This window comes from Pezoporus wallicus, unplaced genomic scaffold (assembly GCF_028554395.1).
Source record: "Pezoporus wallicus isolate ANWC-B61680 ecotype Strahan unplaced genomic scaffold, APGP_CSIRO_Pwel_v1 contig_5416, whole genome shotgun sequence".
In the NCBI taxonomy this organism is placed as follows: Eukaryota; Metazoa; Chordata; class Aves; order Psittaciformes; family Psittacidae; genus Pezoporus; species Pezoporus wallicus.
The window spans coordinates 545,453-569,428 of NW_026642898.1; the positions used below are offsets into that span (position 1 = coordinate 545,453).

Consider the following 23,976-nt stretch of genomic DNA (forward strand, 5'->3'; position numbering starts at 1 on the left):
TCATCCCTTCACCGTATCTCTGCCTGGCTTGTTACCAGAGCAGCACCGAGGCCCCACTGAGGTCCCAGTCTCCTCCCTGCCCCAGCGGCGTGCAGAGAATCATCCCCGGGGTACCGGGAGCAGCCTCTTCCCTCCGGACGGGAGCGGGACACGGCGCTCTGCCTCTCCCGGCCCAGCTCCATCCATCCACCTCCGGGGTCCCTGGTTTGCCAAGCTGCCGGTTAACCCTAGGGCTCCTTCCCTGCAGGGCTGACTCGGGTCCCCATCCCTCCTCCTGCCTGCCCGGGGGAGCTCCGACCTGATCCCCATCCACTGGAGTGATGCCACTGGCCCTGAACACGAAAAGGAGCCTTTAAGTCCGGCGAGGATGGAGCTTTCAGCAGCTCCTGACTCCTAGAAAGGAGGGGACACATGCCCAAGGGATGGGGAAAGGAAAAGGGAGGGAAAAAATCAAATCAAATCAAATGAAATGAAATAAAATCCAATGCAACCGTCAGCCTTTTGAGGAAGACACTGGAGCTGCGCTCAGATGATGCTCAGCAGCACACAGCACAGCACGGGTGTACCAACAGTGCCTGGAAACACCCGGGCAATGGGAACAGGCACCGGGGTCTCTGTTTGCAGCCCCTGTACCCCCGGCTGAGCAGACAGGGCTGTGTGTGAACCCCCGGGGGTCTCACTGATGGGTCACCTCCAGCCGCAGCGGCAGAGCACAGCCAGAGGGGCGGCAGGAGGCCCTCCCGATGACGGGCAGCCACGGAGGAAGGGGTTAAAATGCTCCTTTGAAGCAGGGAGGGAGAAACCAGGACAAAATCAGCTCAGGAATTCTGTGGGGAAACTGCAACTGGATAAAGGGCTGCAGGAAAACTGCCCGGGCGCTTCGGGCCGGAGCTGTAGTGCACGCTGAGGTCTGAACTTGTTCAAGTCACCCCGCACCGCGGACTTAGGGCTTAGGGAGGGGGAAACAAACTTTGAGAAACGGAATTGCTCCTTCTCGGGGCTTTTATCTCTCGTTTGAATTCCGTGGTCACCAAGAGCTCCAGGCGCTCTGCTCGGCGGCTCTGCCCGAAGGAACCGGGGAACGGACTGGGTTTGGAGACAGGACAAGAAGGGTCCGCTCCGGAGGTGCGGGACGTGACTGGCGCCCCACAGTGCGGCTCATCCCTTCCCGGAGCGGGGCCAGTCCCTCCCCGGGGTGCAGGGCAGCTCCGCTGGTCCCCATTCGTATGGATGGGTGCGGGTGGGCTGGCACCCACGGGGGGCACCTCGGGCCGACCCCGCGGCTCCCGCAGTGTGTGCGGGGTCGGCTCCGTGCTGCCGGTGCCGCACACACACGGCGCTGTGCATCCCGAGCGTGTCCTCCCGCGCACGGATGCGGGGAGCTCTGGCTGCCGCCCGCCCCGTCGGATCGCCCCAAGGGGGAACGGGCAGGAGCCGCTGGCAGCACCTATGCCCCCAGGGGCGGGTACCCCCATACCCCTTCCTCTCGGATTGCAAACGGCCGTCAAAGAGCCCCTGGGAGCGGCGGGGATGGGCAGGACCCGGCCCCGGCCACTGCCCCCCGACGGGCGCCGGGCCCTGCCGCGGGGGGGCTCCAGCGCCACAGCCCGGGGCACGGGGAGCGCAGGGGGAGCCCCGGCCGGGCGCGCGGGCAGCCCCGAGGGCGCGATTCGTTATCGCAAAACCAGCGAACAAACGAACAACGACCAAAGGAAAAGCCCAAACCCCAACCCCAAACCCCAACGGAAAACGAAGCACCAGCCCTAGACGGACCCCGGCGCTGCGCGGGTCCCCGCCCGGGCCCGCACCCCGGCGGGAGCGGCTTCGCGGGCGGCGGCGGCCCGGGGGCTCCGTCCCGCAGCCCGAGGGCCCGGGGCAATCGCGCTGCCTGCCCCGCAGCGGGGAACCGCCAGCGCTGTCCCCGGCTCCTGCCACCCGTCCGCGCCGTCGGGTCCGACTCCGCGCTGCAGCCGTCGCGCGGCTCCGGGGCTGGAGGCGCTGGATTCTGGGGGACACCCCCACGCCCCGGGGCTCTGTCTTGTCCCCGCCCGCTCCGCGCCCCACGGGGCCCCGCAGGTACTTACGGGCTCGGCCGCTGGGCCGCTCGCAGCCGCTCCGGCGCGGCCCGGGGGCGTCCGGGCTTAAGAGGCGTCCGGCGGGCGCAGGACAATGGCCGGGAGGAGGGGGCCGGGGCCGGGGCGGGCGGCGGGAGGCGGGGAGGGGACGGGGCCGCCGCCGCCGCTCTCCCCCGCCGGGCGCGCTCGCTCCGCCCCCCCGCGTCTGGCGTAAACCCGGCGCCGGGCTAAAAGAAACGGCGAGCTACCGGCGCCCGGGGCTGGTGGCCGCCGCGCCTCGCCCGTGCCGGCGGCAGCGCCCGGCCCGGCCCGGCCCATCCCGTCCAGTCCCGTCCCGCCCCGCCATGTCGCTGAGCCCCAAGCACACGACGCCCTTCTCGGTCACCGACATCCTCAGCCCGATGGAGGAGAGCTACAAGAAGTTCGGCGGCATGGACGGGGCGGGCGGGCTGGGCGCGCCCCTCGGGCCCTACCGCCAGCCGCCGGTACCCGCCGCCGCCGCTGTGCCGCAGCACGTCGTGACGGGCCCCACCGGGGCGGCCGCTTACCACATGCCTCACGGCGTCTCCCAGTTCCCGCACGGCGCCGTCGGGGGCTACTGCAACGGCGGGCTGGGCAACATGGGCGAGCTGCCCGCCTACCCCGAGGGGATGCGGAGCGGCGCGGCGGCGGGCGGCGGCTGGTACGGGGCCGGCGGCGACCCCCGGTACTCCAGCAGTAAGTGCGGGCGTGGGGCGGCGGAGCGGGGAGCGGGCGGGCGGGAGGGGGGGAGCCGCTGCCCTCGACGGGGCGGCCGCCGGCGCTGAGCCGCCCGTCCCGCTCAGTCTCCAGGTTCATGGGCCCGTCGGCGGGGATGAACGTGGCCGGGATGGGCGGCCTGAGCGGCATCGCCGAGGGCGCCAAGGCCATCGTGCCGCTGCACGCGGCCCCGCGGAGGAAGAGGAGGGTGCTCTTCTCGCAGGCGCAGGTCTACGAGCTGGAGCGGCGCTTCAAGCAGCAGAAGTACCTGTCCGCGCCCGAGCGGGAGCACTTGGCCAGCCTGATCCACCTCACCCCGACGCAGGTGAAGATCTGGTTCCAGAACCATCGCTACAAGATGAAGCGCCAGGCCAAGGACAAGGCGGCGGCCGCGCAGCAGCTGCACCCCGACGGCGGCCTCTGCCAGCAGCACTCCCCGCGCCGCGTCGCCGTGCCCGTGCTGGTGAAGGACGGCAAACCCTGCCCGCCGCCGGGCAGCGGCACCCCGGCCCCCGGGCAGCCCGCGCCCGCCCCCCCCGCCTCCGCGCCCGCCGCTCACCCGCACCCCGGCTCGCTGGGGCAGGCGGCAGACCTGGAGGAGCTGTCCCCCAGCCCGCCGGCGCTGCACGGCCCCCTGGCCCCTCTGGACTCGGCCGGCGTCGACTACAACGGCGGCATGGTCAGCCCCAACCTGCTCTACGGCAGGACGTGGTAATCCCTGGGTGTTCGTCCCTCCGCATCCCCCCGCCACCGCCCGCCGGGACCGGGCCCTCCCGGCGCTGCGGGGAGCCCCGACGGCGGCCCCGGGCCCGTCCCGCTCCTTCCCCGGCCTCGCTGCGCTGGTTTTTTTTTAAGACTCTCTGGGTTTTGGAGACCAGGGCCCGCAGAAGGGGGGGGGGGGGGGGAGCCCACGCGTGGGTCCGGTGCTGCGGGCGCGGGGCTGCGCCGTTACTTGCGGTGTGCGGGTGCGGACGCGTGTTTGTGCCTCCGTGTCCGGCCCGGTGTGCGCGGCCCGGGAGACCGGCCCCGACGGGGCGGCCGCTCGGCGGGGGAGGCCGGGGAGGAACCTGGGGATGGCGGGATCCCGCTCCCGGGGCAGCGGCAGCCCGAAGCGGGGCGCCCCCGGTGCGCGCACACCTGGACGGGGCCCGCGGACGCGAACAATAAATCCTGTGAAGCGCAGCGATCTCGGCAGAGCTCATTTGTGAGGGTGCCCCCCCCCCAACCCCCCCGCAGCGCGATTCCAATGGGATGCGAATGAAAGGGAACTGAGCGGTACCGGCGGGCAGGGAATTAACCCAAACCCGGGCGGGGCAGCGGCGGAGGGCGCCCGGCGGAGGACGGGGTTGGACGGGGTTTAACGGGGCACAGCGCTTTCACCGTTGTGGTACCGGTCATTGCTCGGCGAGGGAGCGCCCGGCAGGGACGGGGCCGCCGCGGCCGCGGCGCTTCGTGAGCTTCCGACGAGCTGCAGAGACTCCCAGACCCCGTTATTCCCTGGGCCGGGTCCCCCGGGCCGGAGGAGGAAAGGCGGGGAGCGTTGGGACGGCGCGGGCGGCGGGGTCGGTCCCCGCGCCCCTTCCCCCGGGAATGCGGGAGCGGCGCTCGGAAGTTTCCGGCTTTTTGGGGTTTATTTTTTCCTTTTATTTTATCTTTTCCCCCTTCTCCCCCCCCAGTCCCAATAAAAGGAAATCCCGCTCTCTCGAGCCGCTCTTTCCTGCCCGGCGCACGCACGGACGCGGTTTGGCCGCCCCGGACATCCCCAAACCCCGTTCTCCCTCCCCTCTCTCAGCCGTCAAAGGGGTTCTGTTCCTGGGGGCACCCGCTGACCCCCCGGCCTCGCATGGGCTCCCCAGGGGCGGCCGCGCTGCTCCCGGGACGCTTCTGGGGCAGAAAAAGGGGATTTCAGCCTCTGTGAGCCCACGGAGCCGCTCCCGGCCCCCGGGAGGGGAAGGGGAGATCCCCGCCGGTGCCCACCCGGGGCCGCTCCCTCGGGGGCCCCCCGCGATTCATCCCCTTCCCCGGCCGTGCTTGCCTGGAGCGTTTCTCCCTGCTGGTTCCCACGTAGGCGGCTTGAGGGGTGCATGTGGGAAGGGGATGGGTCTGGGGCCGGGCCAGGGGGTGAGTGAGGCCCCCTTCAACCCTCCTAAAACAAAGGGGATGGCCCAGGCTCGGCTCCAGCGTGGAAAACGTACGGATGTGCAGGCAGAGCAGGTTGAGGATGCCACCGGGATCCTGGCCACAAGGGCCAGCTCCAGTACCACACAGAGGCAGCCAGAGCAGGGATAGTGATGCTCCCCAGTCAGGGCCTGCATCCCACCCCCGTGCCACGGAGCAGAGGAACCACAGCATTGCTCCGAGCCTTGGGGTGGGCTCCACATCTTGCAGGGCTGAGGAGCCAGCTCGGAGGCTTGAAGCAGCCAAGGGGTGAAGAACTGTGTAAGGGACAACCCCTTCCCATAGCAACCCCCTAGACCCTTTATCCAGCTCCGTTTCCATACCCCCAAACCCAGGGAACAAGAGACACCCCCCCCCAGCCCCCAGGTCCTTCCTCCTCCCTCCAGTCCCATGCTCAACCATCATAGTTACATGAAAATCCGCATCTGCTGCTGGTTTTGTCTTGCTCAAAAAATAAAAATGACTTTTTTGAGTCCCAAACACCCTCCTGGCCAAGGGAGGCCATGGCCCAGGGCTGACGCTCCCAGGTCCGGGCAGGATGGAACTCTGCATTATAATGAAGAATTCTGCTCCACCCTCGGTCACTTGAAAATAAAGAACCCGGTTTCATCCTTTCTTCCTCCCAAGGTTACATAGATCCCATCTTTTTCCTCGTTGCTGGTGATTAACATCAGGAACCTCGAAGGACAGGGCTGGAAAACCACTCCAGAGCTGGGGAGCTGAGCGATTTCCATGGGACAAGTCCCAGCGTGGCACATGGGAAAGGTGGTACAGTGGCATTAATGCTGCTCAGCTAATCCCAGAGTTTGGGTTTGGGTTAGGGTTAATCAAAAGGTTTTAAATGCTGTTGGAATTATTTCCCAAGAAATGACTACAAAGACACTCAGGCAGGTCCAGAGCACAGATCCGCAGCCACGGTGGAGGGGTTGGAAATGAACCACTCGCTCCTGCTCCCCGTTTCTAAAGCCACTTTATAAAGCAAATAAAAATAAGCACTGATTTGGTACAGCCACACGGAACCCCTACAAAGAGGGCTAAAACCAAAGGGGAACGCGGGCCTGCGCAGCTCCTTTACCTCGCACCCCAACCCAGCCCAGTCCGCACGCCCTGCTGGGACAGAACAAAGTCAGAACCAGGCACCAGGTGTAAAAGTTGAAATGTTTTACTTCAAAGTCTCCCCACAAAAAAATCTCCTCTCTCTGTGAGACACTGGAGGAAGCATCCGAGGAGGAACAGCGGTGCCCAGGTGCCTGACCCCATCCCCTCTCTAGGTGCCCCGCACGACCCCGGGGCTGATTCCAGGCTCCCGTGTGTGCAGCCAAGGATGGCTGGAGCTGAGGGCAGCACAGCGGGATGGGGATAAGGAATTCCCACCTCCTCCAGCATCTCACAAGCAGAGCAAGTTCAGGGCGCTCGCACTCCGCAACCTGCTATTCCCAAGCGACACAGCTCCCACAAAGGAAAAATCATCATCAGTTGGGTACGAAATGTGCACATTTAAACAAGTTTAAAAACTACAGGGATGGTTTCATTGGGATTCTCTCCCCCCCCCCCCAAATAATAAAAGAACAGAACAAAAAGCCTGGACACTTTGTGATTAAAAAGGAAGTCGCCAGGAGCTAATTCCAGCCGTATCTTCCCGAGGGAGGCGGCAGCGGGTAGGGCCTCCCGGGGCCATAGGCCTGCAAGCAAACAAACAAAAGCAAGCATTTATTTTTTGGATTAACACGGTGGTAAACAAGGTCCATGGAGCATGGCCCACACAAGGGACACAATAAACCCTGCACGGGAAGGTGCCCAACGCTCCCGACGGCAGCGCTTCCCTGGGAAGACAAGCTTGGACTTCCCCGAGCACAGAAACCAGTACATTAAAGCCACATCTATGCACACACACATATATACAGACATATATATACACAGACATGTATCACCATGCATGCCCCTGGAAGGGCAGATCTGAAACGAAATTTTCCAATTAGGACAGAAAACGTGGCTTTGCTCCACGCACTCTTTATGCTTTACAGAGAGCAAGGACGCAAATGTCACGTTGCGAGTTACAGCATCGCTGAGATTCATGATTCCCACCATGAATACTTCGTCGAGGAAAAATGCCCCTCAAGTGCCACCTTCCTGTTCTAATGGTGAGCAGTGTGATGCTAAAGCAGAGCGGGTATTTTTACAAGTAAGTATTTTTAGGAAAAATAGAATTAAAACAGCTGTATTTGTTACAGAAGCAGCATTTTCCAGAACTCACTCATTCGAAACAATAGGTGAAAGATGCCGAAATCCCACCTTGGAAATCACTCCAGCATATCTGTGTATTTAAATTGAGGTGAGGCATTCTGTACACTGAATCCAGTGAAAAATTGCATCGAGTTCCTTTGAAACATTTATAATGGTTGCAAAACCTGATGCATTGCAGGAAGGGCATTCAATGGATACACTAACGGCAGCGATGGGGCTTTGTGTCCTCCCAGGAGTTTTTTGGTGTTTGGGGAAGAGGGGCTTCCTTTCATTCGTTCTAAAGGGAAATCCATCCTTACTCTCTCCAACGGGGGCTCGGGGATAAGCAGGGAAACTGGAGTGGTTTGCTTCAGCCTGCTCCGGACAGAAACCCATGTGGTGCACCCAAAAGCACTGTGTGGAATACGCTGCTTCTGCCATCAGGAAGGTTTTATCTTTGTTTTCAGGTCTAACTGTGAGCACTTTCAATAGGAAACAAGCTCCAAGCCCTTCCAGTTCCACACAACCCCAGCGCAGCAGTGCAATCCAGCCACACAAGGCCTTTATCTGGCCCTTCAGTTGCTGCTGCAGCCTAAAATCAAGATGTCAAACACCTGCATAACGCCATCAAGTTTATCTTTAGGTTCTGTGGAGGAGCTGGAGGCCTCCAGCAAACCCCCCCTTCACCACAGAGCAACCCATATCCATGGCAGTTGCATTAATTTCGTAAGCACTTTGTAGCAGCGCGTTTATTAACCTCTTCAGACCATGTTCTGTATGCTGTAAAAAAAGAATTCAGAGGTGAAAGGGACCAAAGATAATTATTTATGCTGCTACGTGTCACCACTTCCACTTGAATCCCTTTTCAAGGCTTTAAAGCTTTGAAACCTACAGGCAGCAATGCTAGATTCAATTATTGGGTTTGCACCCAAAACCCTTTAAGGGAGCTTCTAATTCTGCTGCAGCGCTGCCGGCCCGCGGGAAATAATGACATCTGACAGTTCATTTAAAACCAACATGGAAAAGGAGAGAAAAAAGGCAACAAAAAAATAAAGGAAATAAAAACCAGGTGGAAAACAGCAGAAATGCAAAGGGGAATTTAAGGAAGCGAATTTACTTGAGCCGAGAGATTTGTCCTTAACATTCATATTCACACACATGATGGTTCAAGCTGTGGTCCCTACCCAGATTCAAACTTCATTTCATGATCCAGCAGACGTGTCCCGTGCTCGTGACAAGTGAATTAGGCTTTGGACACGACTGCAGTATGTCCAAAAGGCTCCTATTTAATCATTCAGGTTGCAAATAGCCAGAAAACAGCAAGGGCTGAGGTTTTCCATCACTGGCAGGCTGCAGACATCCACAGTGCTCCGAGACCCTGTGGTTAGGAGGCTGCTTTCCCCTTTCCTAAGAGAGATGCCCTCCCCAAGCCCCTGCTGCAAACATCCTTGGGAGACAATTCCTGTTCTCCTTTGTGATTCCAGCTGTAGCTGTTAACACAAAGATTTAAGGTCGGGAATGAACTAGTTTGAGCACTGATTCCCTTTGCAAATATATCTACCTACGCTACCAGGATAAAGGGTAGAGCAGAGAACAGTGCAGCACACAGACTTTTTCAAGTGTCTATTTTCCAACCCTAATTAAATACCACCCAGGCTCCACCAGCATCAAAATCCTCTGCTGATTTTCCTCCATCATTACAGCAGCCCCTGTTATGGGTTAGTGCAATTATGCATTTTATTCCTCGAGTGTTTTGGGTAAACCAGTGTAGCACAAAATGAAAGGGTTTTGAATCATAGAATAGTTTGGGTTGAAAAGGACTTTCAAAGGTCATTGAAAACTGATCCCATCAATATGCCTCATCCAAATTAGAAATATACCTTAAAAAACCCCTCTGGGGACTAGCTGGGCAGCACAAAAAGGATTCAGTGTTTCCCCATTAAGCCTAATGTGATCGTAAGCCACACTGCCTAGTTTTGCTTATAACCAAAACCACCTCTGGAAGGATTTATGCTGCTAATGCCTCCCTGCTATCCCTGGAGCAAGCATGCACAGTGGTATACTGGCCTCTTTCCCCCCTGTTTCTTGCTGCAGCACCAACCTGACAACTGAAGGAGCCCTAGACAATCTGTACTCCAGCCTTAACGGCCTTTGCACTAAAAGCGCTCCAGGGTAGGAGCTGGGGGTAGAAGGGACCTCGCTGCTGCTGAAAGGGCTCAGCTGAACAGGAGGTTCTGAGCTGGGAGCGCTGGGCAGGCTGCTGGCTGCTGCAGAGCCTTTCAGCAGCCCCGAGTAATCCTGCACCCACAGACAATGCTGAGCCTCTGGGCTGCTGCTGCTGGGCTTGGGGCCTGACGAGCTCAACCACAGAGAGAAGGGCTCTGCAAAAACCTTCCCCAGCAAAGGCCAAAGGCTCTTCCCTCCCAGACTTGGTTTGACAGCGCTTGTTTTCACTGCAATAGCTGCCTTAAACCCCGCACACCGTAACAACGTCGCTGTGCAGAGGCGGCTGCGATACAGTGCTGAGACCCACAGCCAGAACAGAAAAGACCTACAGCAGACAAAGCAGCAGAGAAGTGGTAAAAACACAACAAGACTTCCACATGTGCCATATGACATCGGTATTTAAAGGAACTGCACCTGCAGGCTTTGCTGCCTAAGCAAAGGACACTGGGATCTTACCCAATGCACATACAGCAGCACAGAATTTATACCCACACGAATGTGACTGTAATGCTGCCACTGGCATGGAGAAACACCCCAGAAATCAAGCACCACGTTTGAGTGCGTGGTGCTGCACTTTGTAACACACATTTCTGTGTAGAAGGGAGATGGGCAGACTGGGAAGAAGAAAAACTGGGAGTGCAGACAAAAAAGTGACCTGGCTTGAGCTAAGATGGGAACCAGGTCCCATCAGAAGGCAAATTTCAAACAGTTTGTGCCTCAGTTTCCATTAAAAGGATTAGGAAACAGCGTTACCAAGCAGCTGAGTGCTCTTCCTCCTCTTTCCACATTACTGGCCAGTAACCTTCCCACCACCAAGTGGTAATTCTGACTTACACAAAGAGCAGCAGAACTTAACGTTTACTATAGATACCCGAGATTTATTTTAAACTAGCACACAGCACTGTAAATACTCACATTTCTAATACAAGAGTATATGCAGATTATGCTTTTACTGGGAACACACACAATCACACAGGCAGAATCATCTGCTGCTTTCAAGGAGCGTTTTCATTCTACGGCACTTTCATAAGCTGATGGCAAAGTCACCTGGAATTCTGGATGAGGTTCTCCTACCACGTTCCCTTGCTTTCATTTAACCAAAGCTATTTTCACATGTACTTTCACAGACATGCTTATTTCTCTGGCTACTAGTACCTAACATTTGCTTTTAAGTAGTTTTTCAGCTAAGAGAAAACCAATAAGCATTTGAGGAGGGAAATTAATGAAGTCAGAAGAATCTATATTTTAAACATACTGTGGAGAAACTTGGAGAATCCCCAGAATACTGTAGTGGATAGACTTCCTTACAGAAGAGGAAGACTCTGATTGAAATACTTGCCTTCCCATCATATTTTCTCAGGCTGTAAGAGGTATGTGACTTGCTTGGGTGTTTGTTCTACTTGCAATGAAAAGCACTGGTGCCCAGTGATGACATGAGCCTCTTGCAGGGATACATGTGGAAGCGCTGGACACAGCTGGGACGTTACCTGTGAGCTTTCACTGGCTCCTGGGCTAAAACCAGCTCGGGAATGGCCACCTCCACCCCAGTCACTCTCCGCAGCCACACACAATGGAAGCCTTACTCAGGAGGAGAACACCACATACAGAATGGGACAAAGCTTTCCTACCTGTCTGCCCCTGTCCATGCGATCTTCGGGTCTCTGTGGGTAGCCCATGGGTCCGCCCAGCCCCTGGTACTGGCTCGGCTGGAACTGGTTTTGGGATTGCAGCATGCGGTTCCAGGGGAGGAGAGGAGCAGCCCCAGCAGATCTGTGCAGAGAGGAAACACACCGTGTGAGCTGGGCTCCGGGAGAGTTCCGCACCGCAGACCCGGATTTCTACGGTCTCATACACTAAATGATTTGTCTCCGAGCTCAGCACTGTCACACCCAGCTATGCCTGCAGCGGTACTGCAGACAGCCAAGCTGCTGGGGATAGATCAGGGAGGGGGCACCTCTTCCAGGATTCTCCTACTGAAAGGCTACTCTTGCGCACTGCTTCCTCCATCCCAGTTTAAAAGCCACAGCCCCAGGTACCACCGCACGCAGCAAGTGCAACGTTACAGATTCCTTGGGAGGATTCAGTCCACCTTTTTATTTGCTGAGGGGCAAATTCAGCAGTTCACCCGCACCGCTCCCGAGCGGGGATTAAACCCCAGAGCTCCCCACGTTGGCTGACCGCAACACGCCATCCAGAGAGCAAACATGTGCGATCCAGGAGAATGAGGCTTTCTTTTCTAAACGTCCAGACTCCTTCTGGGAGTCCATTCTTTCTAGTTAATTGCAGGTTGCAAATGAATTCTTACTGCGAGTATTCTGAATCTAGGGTAGGGGCCTTGGCTGCTTTTTCCCATCCATTATTCTGCTCAATATGTCAGAAGGTCTGATCGGGAAGAAACCTTTTCAAGTTCTATTGATGCCGTTTTCAATTGACCACGGTGACCTAGCAACATAAGCACTAATTGGCATGGACTGACTGACATTTGGTGTACAGTTTATATGGGAACGCAAATTCAACATCCATTATAAGCTAGTTTGCCACCCTAGATTACTGACAGCAAGAAATGTTTTAATTGCCTTCAAGTACCTATTCTAACATTACAATTATGAAGCAACAGGTATAATACAGCAAATCATTGTTTGCTATAAAATATTTGGAAAAATGATATAGGCATGATATAGTCTTTAAAGCTGAGCGCGGGTAAGGGTACAACTCTTGTCAGAATTCATCTTTTGCAGCACAATCTGTTGTTGTAAAGGGAAAAAACACTGGATAGTGGAGCCAGTTAATCTCTCCTGACCCCTGCTTAAGAGGGAGTCATCTGAGCAGTGTGTGACCGGCGTGCCGGGAGGCAGGAATAGCAGAGAGCATGAGCACTGTGGTTTGTACCTACCTGCTGCTCCGCTGAACTGAGTTATTTCTCTGTGTGTCTGCAAAGAGCCTCTGCCTACATTTACTGCATTAAACAGGCAGGACTTCCACCCTGGAGGAGTCACCCCTACCCAGAGGCTGATCTGTTCTTTCATGCACACATGAGGTTGAGGGAGGAGGTTTGACTTTCCTGCCCAAGGGAGGGTTCACAGCTCCACAAACAGAACTCTGAGCAGCGGAGGAAGCGATGCTGGGAGAGGAAGGACTTGCAAACACACGTTTCATCAGCAGGAACAGAGGCAAAGTTGGAATCACAAGGCAGGTACAGATTAAACCGAATGAAAACAGGCATTTGGACCTGAAGCTTTCCGATTTTGGATGCAAATTGCTTTTGGTTTCATACTCAGCTGCTCCATTGGGTCCCATTAAGACCTGCCTGAACTTAAAGAAGGCAAAGGAAACTCCTACCATCTCGAGAAACAAAACAGCTCAATTCCTGCTTATAAAGTATGAGTCTTACCTGATAAACATGCAGCTGGTAAATGTGATGTGCAATACAAGCACTAAAACCCAACAGGCACAAAAGCCAAGTGGCAACACTGAACTGTGAGGTTTTATTTTTAGCTTCAGAGGCATGTCCAGAAACGCACGCTGAATCATTCATTAGGAGGGGCAGCACTGCGTCTGAAGTTAACAGCACATTAAACCTGCAGGGGCTAAACACTCGAACCCAGTGTTTTAACAATAATACGCTTTTTGAGTGAGCATTTTGAGCACTCGCTTCTTTTCCTCCCATTATTCCTAGAAAACAGCACACCTGAGGATGAGTACACTGCTCAGCCGCAAGGAAAACTACAGGGAATCACCCCTGTGGCTCCAGCTCTAGGACTCTTCCGTCTCTACAACGCTGCTAACGCGCTTGTGACAAACACCCTCAGCGGCTGATGGTCACAGGCCAACACATGCTACATGCCTGGCACGAGGCAGCTTGACACAGATTTCATTTGACATCAATACGTATTTGGCACAGAGTTTAACTTTCTATTAAAGCGCTGCTTAGTAAAAAATCGGGGTATTTAACAAGTGAAACACTTAAACACTAGTATCATTTTTATGTAGGGGCATTTTTTGCTTTGAGACCATGTGAGAGAGTGAAACTAGAGATTTTCAGTTAGAACCAGCAAATATTCCCTTCATCAGGGCCTGCAGGGACAGGCCAAGGGGAATGGCTTGAACCTGCCAGAACAGGGGAGACTGAGATGAGCTCTGAGGCAGAAGCTCTTCCCTGTGAGGGTGCTGAGGCACTGGCACAGGGTGCCCAGAGAAGCTGTGGCTGCCCCATCCCTGGCAGTGTTCAAGGCCAGGTTGGACACAGGGGCTTGGAGCAAGCTGCTCCAGTGGAAGGGGTCCATGCCCGTGGCAGGGGTTGGAACTGGGTGAGCTTAAAGGTCCCTTCCAGCCTAACCCAGGCTGGGGTTCAGTGATTCTAGTTCAGTGTGCAGCAGGTAAAATAAAATTGGTACTTCACCACTCTCACAGGGAAGAACTTCCTTGTATCTAACCTAAACCTCCCTGTTTCAGTTTGAACACATCACCCCTGGTCCTATCACTCCAGTCCCTGATGAAGAGTCCCTCTCCAGCATCCTTGTAGCCCCCTTCAGACACTGGAAGCTGTTCCGAGGTCTCCATGCAGCTCCTCTTCTCCCAGCTGAACAGACCCACCTTTCTCAGCCCATAATTGCACCGCTAAGTTTAAAAGTAAGAAAACTTATGCAGCAGATAAATCATCTGCATTGTGAAGAAGCAGCTTTACACTCCTGGGTTTCTTCTACCTGTGAAGCAATGGCTAGTTTGGCCCCAGCTGCAATGCTCCACCCCTGAAACAGCACAGAGGCTCAAAGCTCTCCTGGTAAAGACAGGGCTCCCTGCTTATCCCTTGCTTGATGTCACAAATCCGGCAGCCTCCTGCCAACCCACGTCACCTGAAAGGCTGGAGCAGGGGCTGGCCTCTCCCTCGGTTACCTTCTCCCCTGGAGCAGAACTGGTGGAGAACTGAAGTTCCTCGCTGCTCCTGGGCACCTGCAGCTGCAGCAGCAAGTGGGGACAGCCTTGAGGGTAGCCCTATGGGAAACCAGCAGCTCCCAGGGAATTAACTTGGAAGCTGAAAACCTCTCAGGGGCTTGGTTCAACAGGTTCAGCCGTTTCCCCTGCACCAAGACTGTCTGTCTTTAAACATATGCTTAAGTCTCTGTGCTTGTCTCTGTACGGCAACTAACTCAACATCAGCCCTAAGCATGTTTGATTTGAAGCTCAAATCAAATAGATGCTTAGGGCTGATGCTGAGTGAGTTAGGCTTGCTTCCGAAATCAAACATGTTTCCAAGAATGTGGCAAAATTACCCATCCCCAGCACCAAAACTGGCAACTTTGTGGTTCTCATAAACTACCGCGGGTGTAACAAAGCACAAACAGGGAGTTCTGCTGCTGTCACCGAAAGCTAGCACAGCTTTCTCCAAGCTTCTCCAAGGCATGCTTTCTGGGTGATGATGACACATCTTCAGTTTAAAGTCACCTCAGGGGACACCAGTTTCCTCCTCAGGTTTGGGAGCTGAACATCAAGGTCAGTACCACAGCACTACAAGGAGGCAAACACTGTCTGCAAAACTGCTCCAAAGGACTTGGGCGGTGCGTGGTCACCTCTGAAAGTATCCCCACAAGCCAAGCACAGTAACTTTATGATAGGATTCAGATGACAGGGACAGTCAATTACTGCAATTGTAATAAAAACGTGTGTTTTGAGTGAGAAACACACAATTTCTGGCAGCCATAAGTTCTTTATATGTGAATTGAGAACCTCTTCCACCCTGCAAAACCAAACAGCCTGTTACATGACAGCAGCACAGCCCTGTTAAAGTAATGGCAAGTTACAGACCTGCAGCAGTACTTCACATCACAATACTCTGCAAATTGGATTTAATTAAGGTGTGGGAATAGCAATTCCCATGGACAAAGTAACATTAAAGTTTGTAATGCGCGAGTCATTTATAATGCAATAGTCCACATTGATGTGGCACAGGGGAAGGGAGCCAGACGTGTTTCAATAGGGATCAAAATGGTTGCCATGGAAAGTGTGATTGTGGAGAGCTCAATAAATTCTCCCAAAGCTCATATTTTCTATGGTTAATACTTGCAAATAAACCCATGGAAAAAAAAAGAGTTGTGAAACTTCAAAGATTTCACATTCCCTCTCATTCCGCCACAAACATAAATAAATATCATTATTCATAGCTTCCACAGGTACTCTGGAGTTTATAAAGTCCATCTGACTTAAGGACATACAACCTATCAATGAAGGAACGCATGTAAAACATCCCTTATTATCAAACCATGTCACATTCCTTCTATTCGATGGCACTTATTGGGCTGCAGATTCCATAATCCTTCCCTGAGTCCCTTCTGCATTTAATTCAGTTCAGTCTTAAGTAGTTAAAGAAACTGTTTTCAGTGGCAACTAATAACTACTGACCTACAGTGACACTGCCCTACAATAGGCTTGTCAGGCCTGAAAAACTTGTACCAAAGAAGCTGATTAGGACTTCAAGAGGTTTGTAGCAAGAATCAATGGCTCGTCTGTACTAATGCTGCGGCTGCGGCACAGAAATGATAAAAGTGGAACACCATTAGTTATGCCTCATTAAGCTCCACAGCCCTCCTAAAAAGAAATTTGTTTAGCCTGTCCAAAATCTAATGCAGTTTTAAGCTCTCTGTGTTCAATTTCATAGTATCTCAAAAGCTTCAATAAGATAAAGGCCAAAGAACCAAGAACGGTACCAAAGCACCAACAGTAAAGTTAATTTTGAAGTCTGAGTTTTAATGGAAAGTGTTTCTGCCTTCTTTTTTTGCCATACAAAGTACTCGAGCCTTTTAAAGGATGAACAGCACACAGTGCAGTCACAAAACAGAAATAAACCATGGACATTCATTAACTAAAATAAAACCTGCTGTACAGCAGCATTGCAACAAATTAAACAACAAAGTTCAAAACAAAGATGGGAAAAAACCCTGGTGGAACCATGGACATTCTCCTGGCTGCATTTTACACAGCATCCATCCCTCCTGCCTTACCTTTGTGGTGTCTGCTGGAACAGGGGCGTAGGACCTCGCCAAGCCTCCTGGGGTCTAAGATCTAGAGGGTAAAACAAGGTGTTGAAAGAAACCAGAGTGAGTACACTTAAAGAACAGCGTTCCGCTTGCTCTTACATGTGGCTGAGAACTTGTGTCCTTGTGTGCACAAGTGGCAAGCTTTGTATTTATTAATAAAAGGCAACTTATTCTTTGGGTACGGCCAGTAAGCTTAATGCTAATAGAGGAATGAATTTTAACTGCTAGAACTGGCATTGGCTAATGCTTGTTCCTCCCACAGGTACCTTCTCTTGAAGGCTGACAATGAAAACCCATCCCTGTTACTATAACAAGTGAAGACTTCACTTGATACTTACATTTTTTATCGGTACAGTCATCACTCCACTATATGAGAAAATACAGCCCCATAGACACACATCATCACAGCACACCGTGCTTGTGAGCAACAAATACGTAATACTCAATATATGATTAGGCTAAGCTTTGCTATAAAGCAAAGTACCAGAGTATGTAAAAATGAACAGTTCCACTTTATCCACATTTAAATACATACACAGATTTAGGATGTATTTAAAGATAGTAACAAATGCTTACAAGTTAAGCAGGACAATGATAATGTCATAATAAAAATCTGTTACTGATCCCTTGGAGAATGTAATCAGACCGAAATAAACCCTTGGGGGTAAAATCTTGGCCAGAGACCTAACCCTGCAGTTGGAAGAAACTGCAGAGAAAAAGACCACCCACTTCTCAATTGTTTCTTGTGCCCAAAGTGACTCTTCACAAAGACACGGCCATAACAACACTGCTGTAACAGGACACGCAATTAAACACTTGTTGTTCCTCTAAACAAACTGCTCCGTAAACAGGATAAAAGACACAGCCCATCAATAGCTCCCGCTCAGCCCCAGCACTCAGAGCAGCTGTCAATCAAAAGCCTCCGTTTCAGTGACACCTTTGATTGTTTTCAATGGTGTTTAAGCGTGACCTAATTTCAACAGCTGGCTCCAGAAGCTGGCTAATGGACACGCTGCGGTGGGACAGTAACGCCCTGTTCAGCTGCCAATACCCCAGTCACTAAAGCTCTGCAGTGATTTGGGAGAAAAGGGGGAATAAAAGCCCCAGAGGGAAAAGCTGTGCCTCTCTCCTGACTCCGGCTGGATTGTCTGCAGGCTGCAATGGCCTGACCTGGGCAGAAACCTCTCACAGCAGCACTTGAGCAGAGCTAATCCAGCCCAGCAATGGATTGAGTCCAGAGGGATTTTACCTGTTTATTAAACATTAGATGTATATACACACAGCAACCAACAGATACACCTCTCTCAGCATATACCTCTTTGTGTGTATATATATATATGTGCATATACACATATAGTTACCAACTGATGCTTGTAATCAGGTATAATCAGTTATTTCCTACACATTACAACCAAACCAGTCTAACGCACTGCAAGGACTACAGATGGGTGTGTGGCACTTCTATACTGATCAGCCTGTGAGCTGTGAGGACTTTTACATGCATGAACAAGCTGTACTGACACGATGCTTTAGGGATGCTGTTTGCTTTTGAATACAAGAGGAGTGCAACAGGAGAAAGCCCCCGGCCCCTAACACTGTACTGAACCGCTCTGGGGGGGGAAAAAGTAATTCAGACACAAGATTAAACTAAAGCTTAAAATAAAGTATAAAGAATAAATATTAAAATAATTAATTAAAACATTTGGTTAAGCCCAAGCGTGTCACTTTTTTCAATCAGAAAATATCCTTAGATTACTTTATTTCTAGTAATTTTTAAGTCTCAGACACCAGCACTGCAGAAATACATGTAATACAGAAGAACTGAGTCCTACTAAGAATGTCTTCAGATGCACCCCCTCCATCTGCTGCATGGATAAATGCACCTGCATTTATTTATCTATTACCTGCACAGATATCCTGTGCTTTATTACTACTCCTACCACCTGCAATTCTTCACCTGTACCCTCAGGATGGGGGCTTGGGTTTGGCTCCATCACCACAACCAGACCTGCAGCTCTTCTGGGCCTGGCTCAGCTCTCCTTTTTCTTGCTGGAGACACAAACTGCCAGACAACAACCCTGTATTCCAGGGTAAGTAACAGCCACATCTCCCCCATCCTCCCACTCCTGAGCCAGAAAAAGCCCCCAGGCATCAGGGCAATCACAGACTAATACAGTTGCTCCCCCCCAGCCTTCCCTGGTCAAATCTCCACATTTTAATTGAGATTATTAATACGTTTTCTGTTCCACTTCCAGGGTCAAATGGTGCTCTAGTGAAACCCAGTGAGATGATGCTGGGCTTGCCCTGGTATAGGATTTCCCGTTCATACAGACCCTACTTAAGGGCTGGTTAAAACCGTGTGTCTTATTTAACCACTTTATTTCCACTGGAACGAGCAAGGCCTCAGCTCTCCTGCTGTAACCACGCATTTGGCAGCTCCAGGGAACAGTTTAACAAAGAGTTTAATAAAGTCATCATAAAAACATTTAAAGCCACCTCAATGCTATTATCTGTACGTCTCTGATGGAGAGCAATCTCTGAGGGAAAAAGCTTGGAGCAGGAATTGCACTTCAAAAGGGTACAAAATGGGAGCAGAAATGACAATGAATCTTTTCTCTTGTCCTCACGACCGAGGCATTTCCTAGAGCTATAAGGCCAAACAAACTGCCTTCTCCAGCAGCTCCTCAAGGAACAATTTATCTCATCAGCGTGGCAATCAAAGAGGAGATTCTGTGTTTACTGATTGCACTAATCAAAATCACTTTTCAAATGCTGCTAATTGACAAGTTTACTAACTGAGATGAAAGTCAGAAATCAGATATCCCGTGCTGCAGGGACGAAATCTGCCATTCACAGGGACTGCCACACTGCACTTGACTGCCCAACTTATCAGCACAGACAATTATTCATCAGCTGAAAATTGGCACATCCAAGTCAAATCAGAGCACACCAGTAAGGAACACCCACAGCAGGCTCTTGAGGAAGAGATGGCACTACGCCTGACCGCATTGCCCTTCAAGAGGCTAATTTTACTTCAGCATATGTATAAAAACATAACACAGAAAAAGCTGCTCTGTATCAAGGCTGCAAAATGCGAGAATTTTGACCACATCAGCTCTAGTTTGGAGGAATGTGGAGGTTCCAGGTGCTTCCCAATTCAGTCATGCCACAACAATATAGCTCTTCTCTCACAGTTATATGCTCCATCCCTGGAAGTGTTCAAGGCCAGGTTGGCCTTGGGTGACATGGTTTAGTGTGAGGAGTTCCTGCCCATGGCAGGGGGGTTGGAACTGGATGATCTTTAGGTCCTTTCCAACCCAAACCATTCTCTCTGATGAGTGTGACTGACACTAGAGATAACCTGCCCCATGAAGAAAACTCAGTATATGCCTTCCCAATCCTACTTTGATTTTCCAGTTGAAGGTATCTGTGCTTTGACAGAGACATTTCTGCTTGAACTGAAGGGGTGACTGCAAAAGGCAAGAGAGCTGTGCTGTCAGATCTAGGAAAGCCTTTTGGTACTCCTAGACAGAACACTGGGTGAAACTGGGCCATGTGCTCAACTCTGACCACACATTTCCATTGGAGCTAGCACTGTCCATGCAGACCGTTCTGTTCAACTCCTGCCTCCTTCTGCAGTGAGGTTCAGAGAGCTGCTGGCACTTTCTCATCTCCACAGGTTTGCTTGACTCTCAACCCACACAATCCATAATGTGTTATGGTGTTGGGGGTATGGTCCCATTAAAAAGCACCCTTCAGTGAACATCTGAAAGACTGGTTTCAGGAGAAATTTTGAGCTACAACCCTTGGAGGTATTCTTCTATTAAGGGCTTAAACAAGTCTGACTCTATACTGTAGAAGAGGAGTTAAGACACCTGTGGTTCACTTGGCACTGGTAGTCCTGGGTGGCTTGGGCTGGGTCCCGACCCACTGCCCAGGCAGCAGGATGCATTTCTGGAGCTCTTTCTAGGGAGCAAGCACACCCCTCACACCCTTTAACCTGCACCCATCCCACTGACTGGGACATCAACTGTCCTCATGCCTCTGTTAAACAATGAGGCACTGAAAGATGGTCTCCAAATACCAAGTCAGCTGTTGCTGTAATTACTTGTACAGACTTCATGGTGAAGTCAGTTTAAATCAGAAATTCATTAGAGCTTAAGACCAGCCTGCTGGGACAGCCTGGTTGGCAGAAGAGGAGGAGAAACAACAAAATTAACTGACAAAGAATTACATTTCCAGCATGCTGCACTGTGGTCCCCCATGCAAATACAGAGTGCCAGGAACCAGCTTCCAACTCTGGGATGAAGGGCCCTGGAGAGCAATGGCAGGAACACAACCCCTGCTTTGTGGAAAGCCTTTGCAGGATGACTGTGGCTGGAGGGACCAGCAGGTTGACTTGGCACCTCCTTTTACTGCAGGAGCAGAAAGGCACAAGATCAACATCTGCCTCCTGGGAAAAGCAGCATTAAGGAAAACAGCACAAGGAGGAGAGGGGAAGCCTTGCTTTCAGGTTTGCCAGGCACAACTGCAGAACAGCAACGGCAGAAGCCTGAGGCAGTTTGAGGGTGAGAAAGGGTAGGAGATAAAGGGAGGAAGGAGGAAGGGACGTGTTACAAAGTCACCAGGCACTTTTTCTGAGAGCAACAGATGCATTGGGCTTTCACCTCCAGCAGCAGATTTGAGCCTCCTCAGTTTGACAGAATGATGGCATTGGGACATATCTGCATGTGAAGTGCTTCCTACACAACACAAGCTGCTCATGTGTCATGAGGATGAGAGCTTTGTAAGTACCTAATAGGCAAGATTAGGCACATAAAGCAGAGACAACTGCTCTGAAATAAGCAGACTTCATAATAAGACTGGAGCTTCAGAAGACATGAACAGCAGTACAGGGACTGAAGGGCTCATGAATGCTTCCCCTCTCTTCCAAACCACACAGGCTCTCTCTTTTTGGAGATCAATACAGAACTGCGATGCCTGTCTGGTAGTTCTGCCTCCCCGTTCCCCACACTTTTCTCTTTAGAACACATTTCTTGTTTAACTTGTTTTCCTTTAGCGCAAGTTAATAGCTCCAGGGTCTCATATCCAATCCGTGCCTCCACTTAAACCAACCTGATTCCTCACACAAGAAAGCTTCTGCGCCCACTACTCAACTACCCTTTATCTACCTTGGGACTGAACAATACATTTAATTCAGAGTGGCCACTGATATTATTTATTCACTGTTTCATATGCAGCAAAAATCTAAGTATAAAAAGGCTGAGAGATTCACTATGCAGGAATCTGGTCTTCTATATGTGACAACACATTGGCGTTCAAACCTTACCTGTGTCTGCTGTTTAAACTTCAAACACATGCATAATTTAATATTGCAAGAATCCAGATGAACAGTGAGAAGGTCTTACTTTAAAGCGCTTTTTAGGCAGTTTAGCCAAGTCTCCTCCTGTTTCAAGCCACCACTACAGAAACACAGCTCCTGATCACAAGGAGATGGGACCCTTAACTAGTGCCCTTTGCACAAGCAATTCTTTCTTCACATTAGGTTATGATTAGGTAGGATTTATCTTACCACTTCCAGTGAGCCATTTGCTCATCAAGTCAGGAGCAGTGGCACCCCAGGTAAGACTGCCTCCTATCACCTCTTTGCCAGGAGCTGCAACACCTACCACAGGCAGGAGAAGCCAGTACAGGACTATGAATTAGCTATTCCGGCTGTTTGGCATCTCAGCACCAACCACAGCTCCTGTCAGTCCTACAATCTCTTCTCATCTGCCACTATGCCTTGGCCTTTTCTATTATTTTCTATGGCCAGCATCCTCCTCTTATTCTCTTCAGAAACAAAGACCAAGCTTTTACTAAGCTGATGGTCGTGATACTGAGATTCAGCCACATACAGAATACATTCAGATAACTGGGAACCCTTGGCAGACAATGGGCTATTTTTCCTATTGCATTTGAATACTGGGCCCAGTATTCAAAATGAGATCCCATTTCCAGGCACATAATTACATTTTAGTCCATCTCACCACAGCAATTCCATAAAGGAAGAGCAACACATGGCTGGTGAAGACAGACGCTTGACTCCACTTTTTATTTGTAATAGTGCAACAGACCAAAATGAAGGTGCAGTGTTTTCCAACCTGTGAGCTGTAGGAAGCAGAACCCACTTACTTGACAACAGCTTCGGAATCTGCTGCTGCCCGCTCAAAAGCGGTCTGGCGTAGGGGCTCCCATAAGCTCCAAGAGGTACCGCGTTGGCATACATTCCTGGCATCACTCTCTCCCTTGGCATCGTATGGCTATTACGGGTAAGAAACAGAGAGGAAAAAGAACAGGATGATTTATGAATGCCGTGCTCCAGCACAGCTGCTCCCCAGCCCATGGAACCCCCCAGCTCTCTCCAGTGTGCCAGTGGAGATGTGCACAAGCACGGCGCAGTGACTCGCGTACACACGAGGGTCCCAGGCACACCACAAAGGAAGCACATGCTCTGTGCTGGAGTTTCTACAGCCAGCCCCAGAGAGCAGAAATACACATATTTCCTGCAAACTGTGTGAGAGATCAGCAAAACAACTGCTGCCACATATCCTGAGAAGTGAGGGTTGGGAGATGTGGGACCTGCAAATGCTGGTGTGTCCATGTCTGCCAGGCCTCTGCTGTTCTTCCTGTGCAGAACTACATTCACGTGTAGACTTTGATGCTTGTGGTGTCTGTCACCTGGATAGCAATTCAATGGGACGTCACATGTGACCAGCTACACAGTTATAACATAGTTATTTCTGTAACTATGACATGGAAGAACAGAAGAAAAGAAACCTGGAGAGGGGCTTGGGACAAGGGCCTGTAGGGACAGGCCAAGGGGAATGGCTTGAACCTGCCAGAACAGGGGAGACTGAGATGAGCTCTTAGGCAGAAGCTCTTCCCTGTGAGGGTGCCGAGGCGCTGGCACAGGGTGCCCAGAGAAGCTGTGGCTGCCCCATCCCTGGCAGTGTTCAAGGCCAGGTTGGACACAGGGGCTTGGAGCAAGCTGCTCTAGTGGAAGGGGTCCCTGCCCGTGGCAGGGGTTGGAGCTGGAGGAGCTTTAACGTCCCTTCAACCCAAAACATTCCATGATTCTATGAAGATGGTTCACGAGTGCAGCACTGGAACAATTACACTTTCCAGTACACAGATGGAGAAAAGGGTGCTGCTTTTTCTTCTTCAAGCTCCTCTGAAGCCCTAAGATGAAGACAGTATTTTCTCTTCCTAAAGAGACACTCATATTCAGTTACTCACAGATTAATTTCATTTGCTTGTATAATATTCTCCTTTAAAACACTCTGTTTTCTGGCTGTATAAACATGTCTCTTTGCACTGCCCAGTAAGGAAAACAATTTTATGTGTAATACATAACCCCAGCTCGCTCTCTCATCCTGCACTCAGAAGCACTCTCATACCACACTGCAGCACTGGAGAAAGTTACTTGGATTTTTTGAGAACTAGTAAGAACTGACTGTGGAAAT

The 23,976-nt window shown here is 51.8% G+C and overlaps 2 protein-coding genes across 2 annotated transcripts in view; one reads left to right on the forward strand and one right to left on the reverse strand.

Annotated features, from left to right (window-relative positions):
- The first annotated feature begins 2,419 nt into the window (after nucleotides 1-2,419).
- Nucleotides 2,420-3,528, forward strand: NKX2-4 (NK2 homeobox 4). The gene is made up of 3 exons (XM_057433159.1): nucleotides 2,420-2,792; nucleotides 2,900-3,363; nucleotides 3,397-3,528. Exons 1-3 carry the CDS (start codon nucleotides 2,420-2,422, stop codon nucleotides 3,526-3,528), a joined length of 969 nt encoding a protein of 322 aa, XP_057289142.1.
- Nucleotides 3,529-6,535: 3,007 nt separating this feature from the next.
- XRN2 (5'-3' exoribonuclease 2) overlaps nucleotides 6,536-23,976 on the reverse strand; it is a 49,823-nt gene continuing 32,382 nt past the window's right edge. The window contains exons 27-30 of the mRNA XM_057433158.1: nucleotides 22,646-22,773; nucleotides 16,436-16,496; nucleotides 11,069-11,210; nucleotides 6,536-6,673 (exon numbers count right to left, since the gene is read on the reverse strand). Coding sequence (XP_057289141.1) covers nucleotides 6,611-6,673; nucleotides 11,069-11,210; nucleotides 16,436-16,496; nucleotides 22,646-22,773 — 394 coding nt within the window. The 3' untranslated portion in view covers nucleotides 6,536-6,610. The remainder of the gene's footprint in view (nucleotides 6,674-11,068; nucleotides 11,211-16,435; nucleotides 16,497-22,645; nucleotides 22,774-23,976) is intronic.

Bases quoted from the DNA above. Each gene is read 5' to 3' on its own strand.
- NKX2-4 (XM_057433159.1), top strand. From the start codon at position 2,420: ATGTCGCTGAGCCCCAAGCACACGACGCCCTTCTCGGTCACCGACATC. The intron at 2,793-2,899 runs GTAAGTGCGGGC...CGTCCCGCTCAG, and splicing joins CGACCCCCGGTACTCCAGCA to TCTCCAGGTTCATGGGCCCG. The intron at 3,364-3,396 runs GCCGCTCACCCG...TCGCTGGGGCAG, and splicing joins CCCCCCCCGCCTCCGCGCCC to GCGGCAGACCTGGAGGAGCT.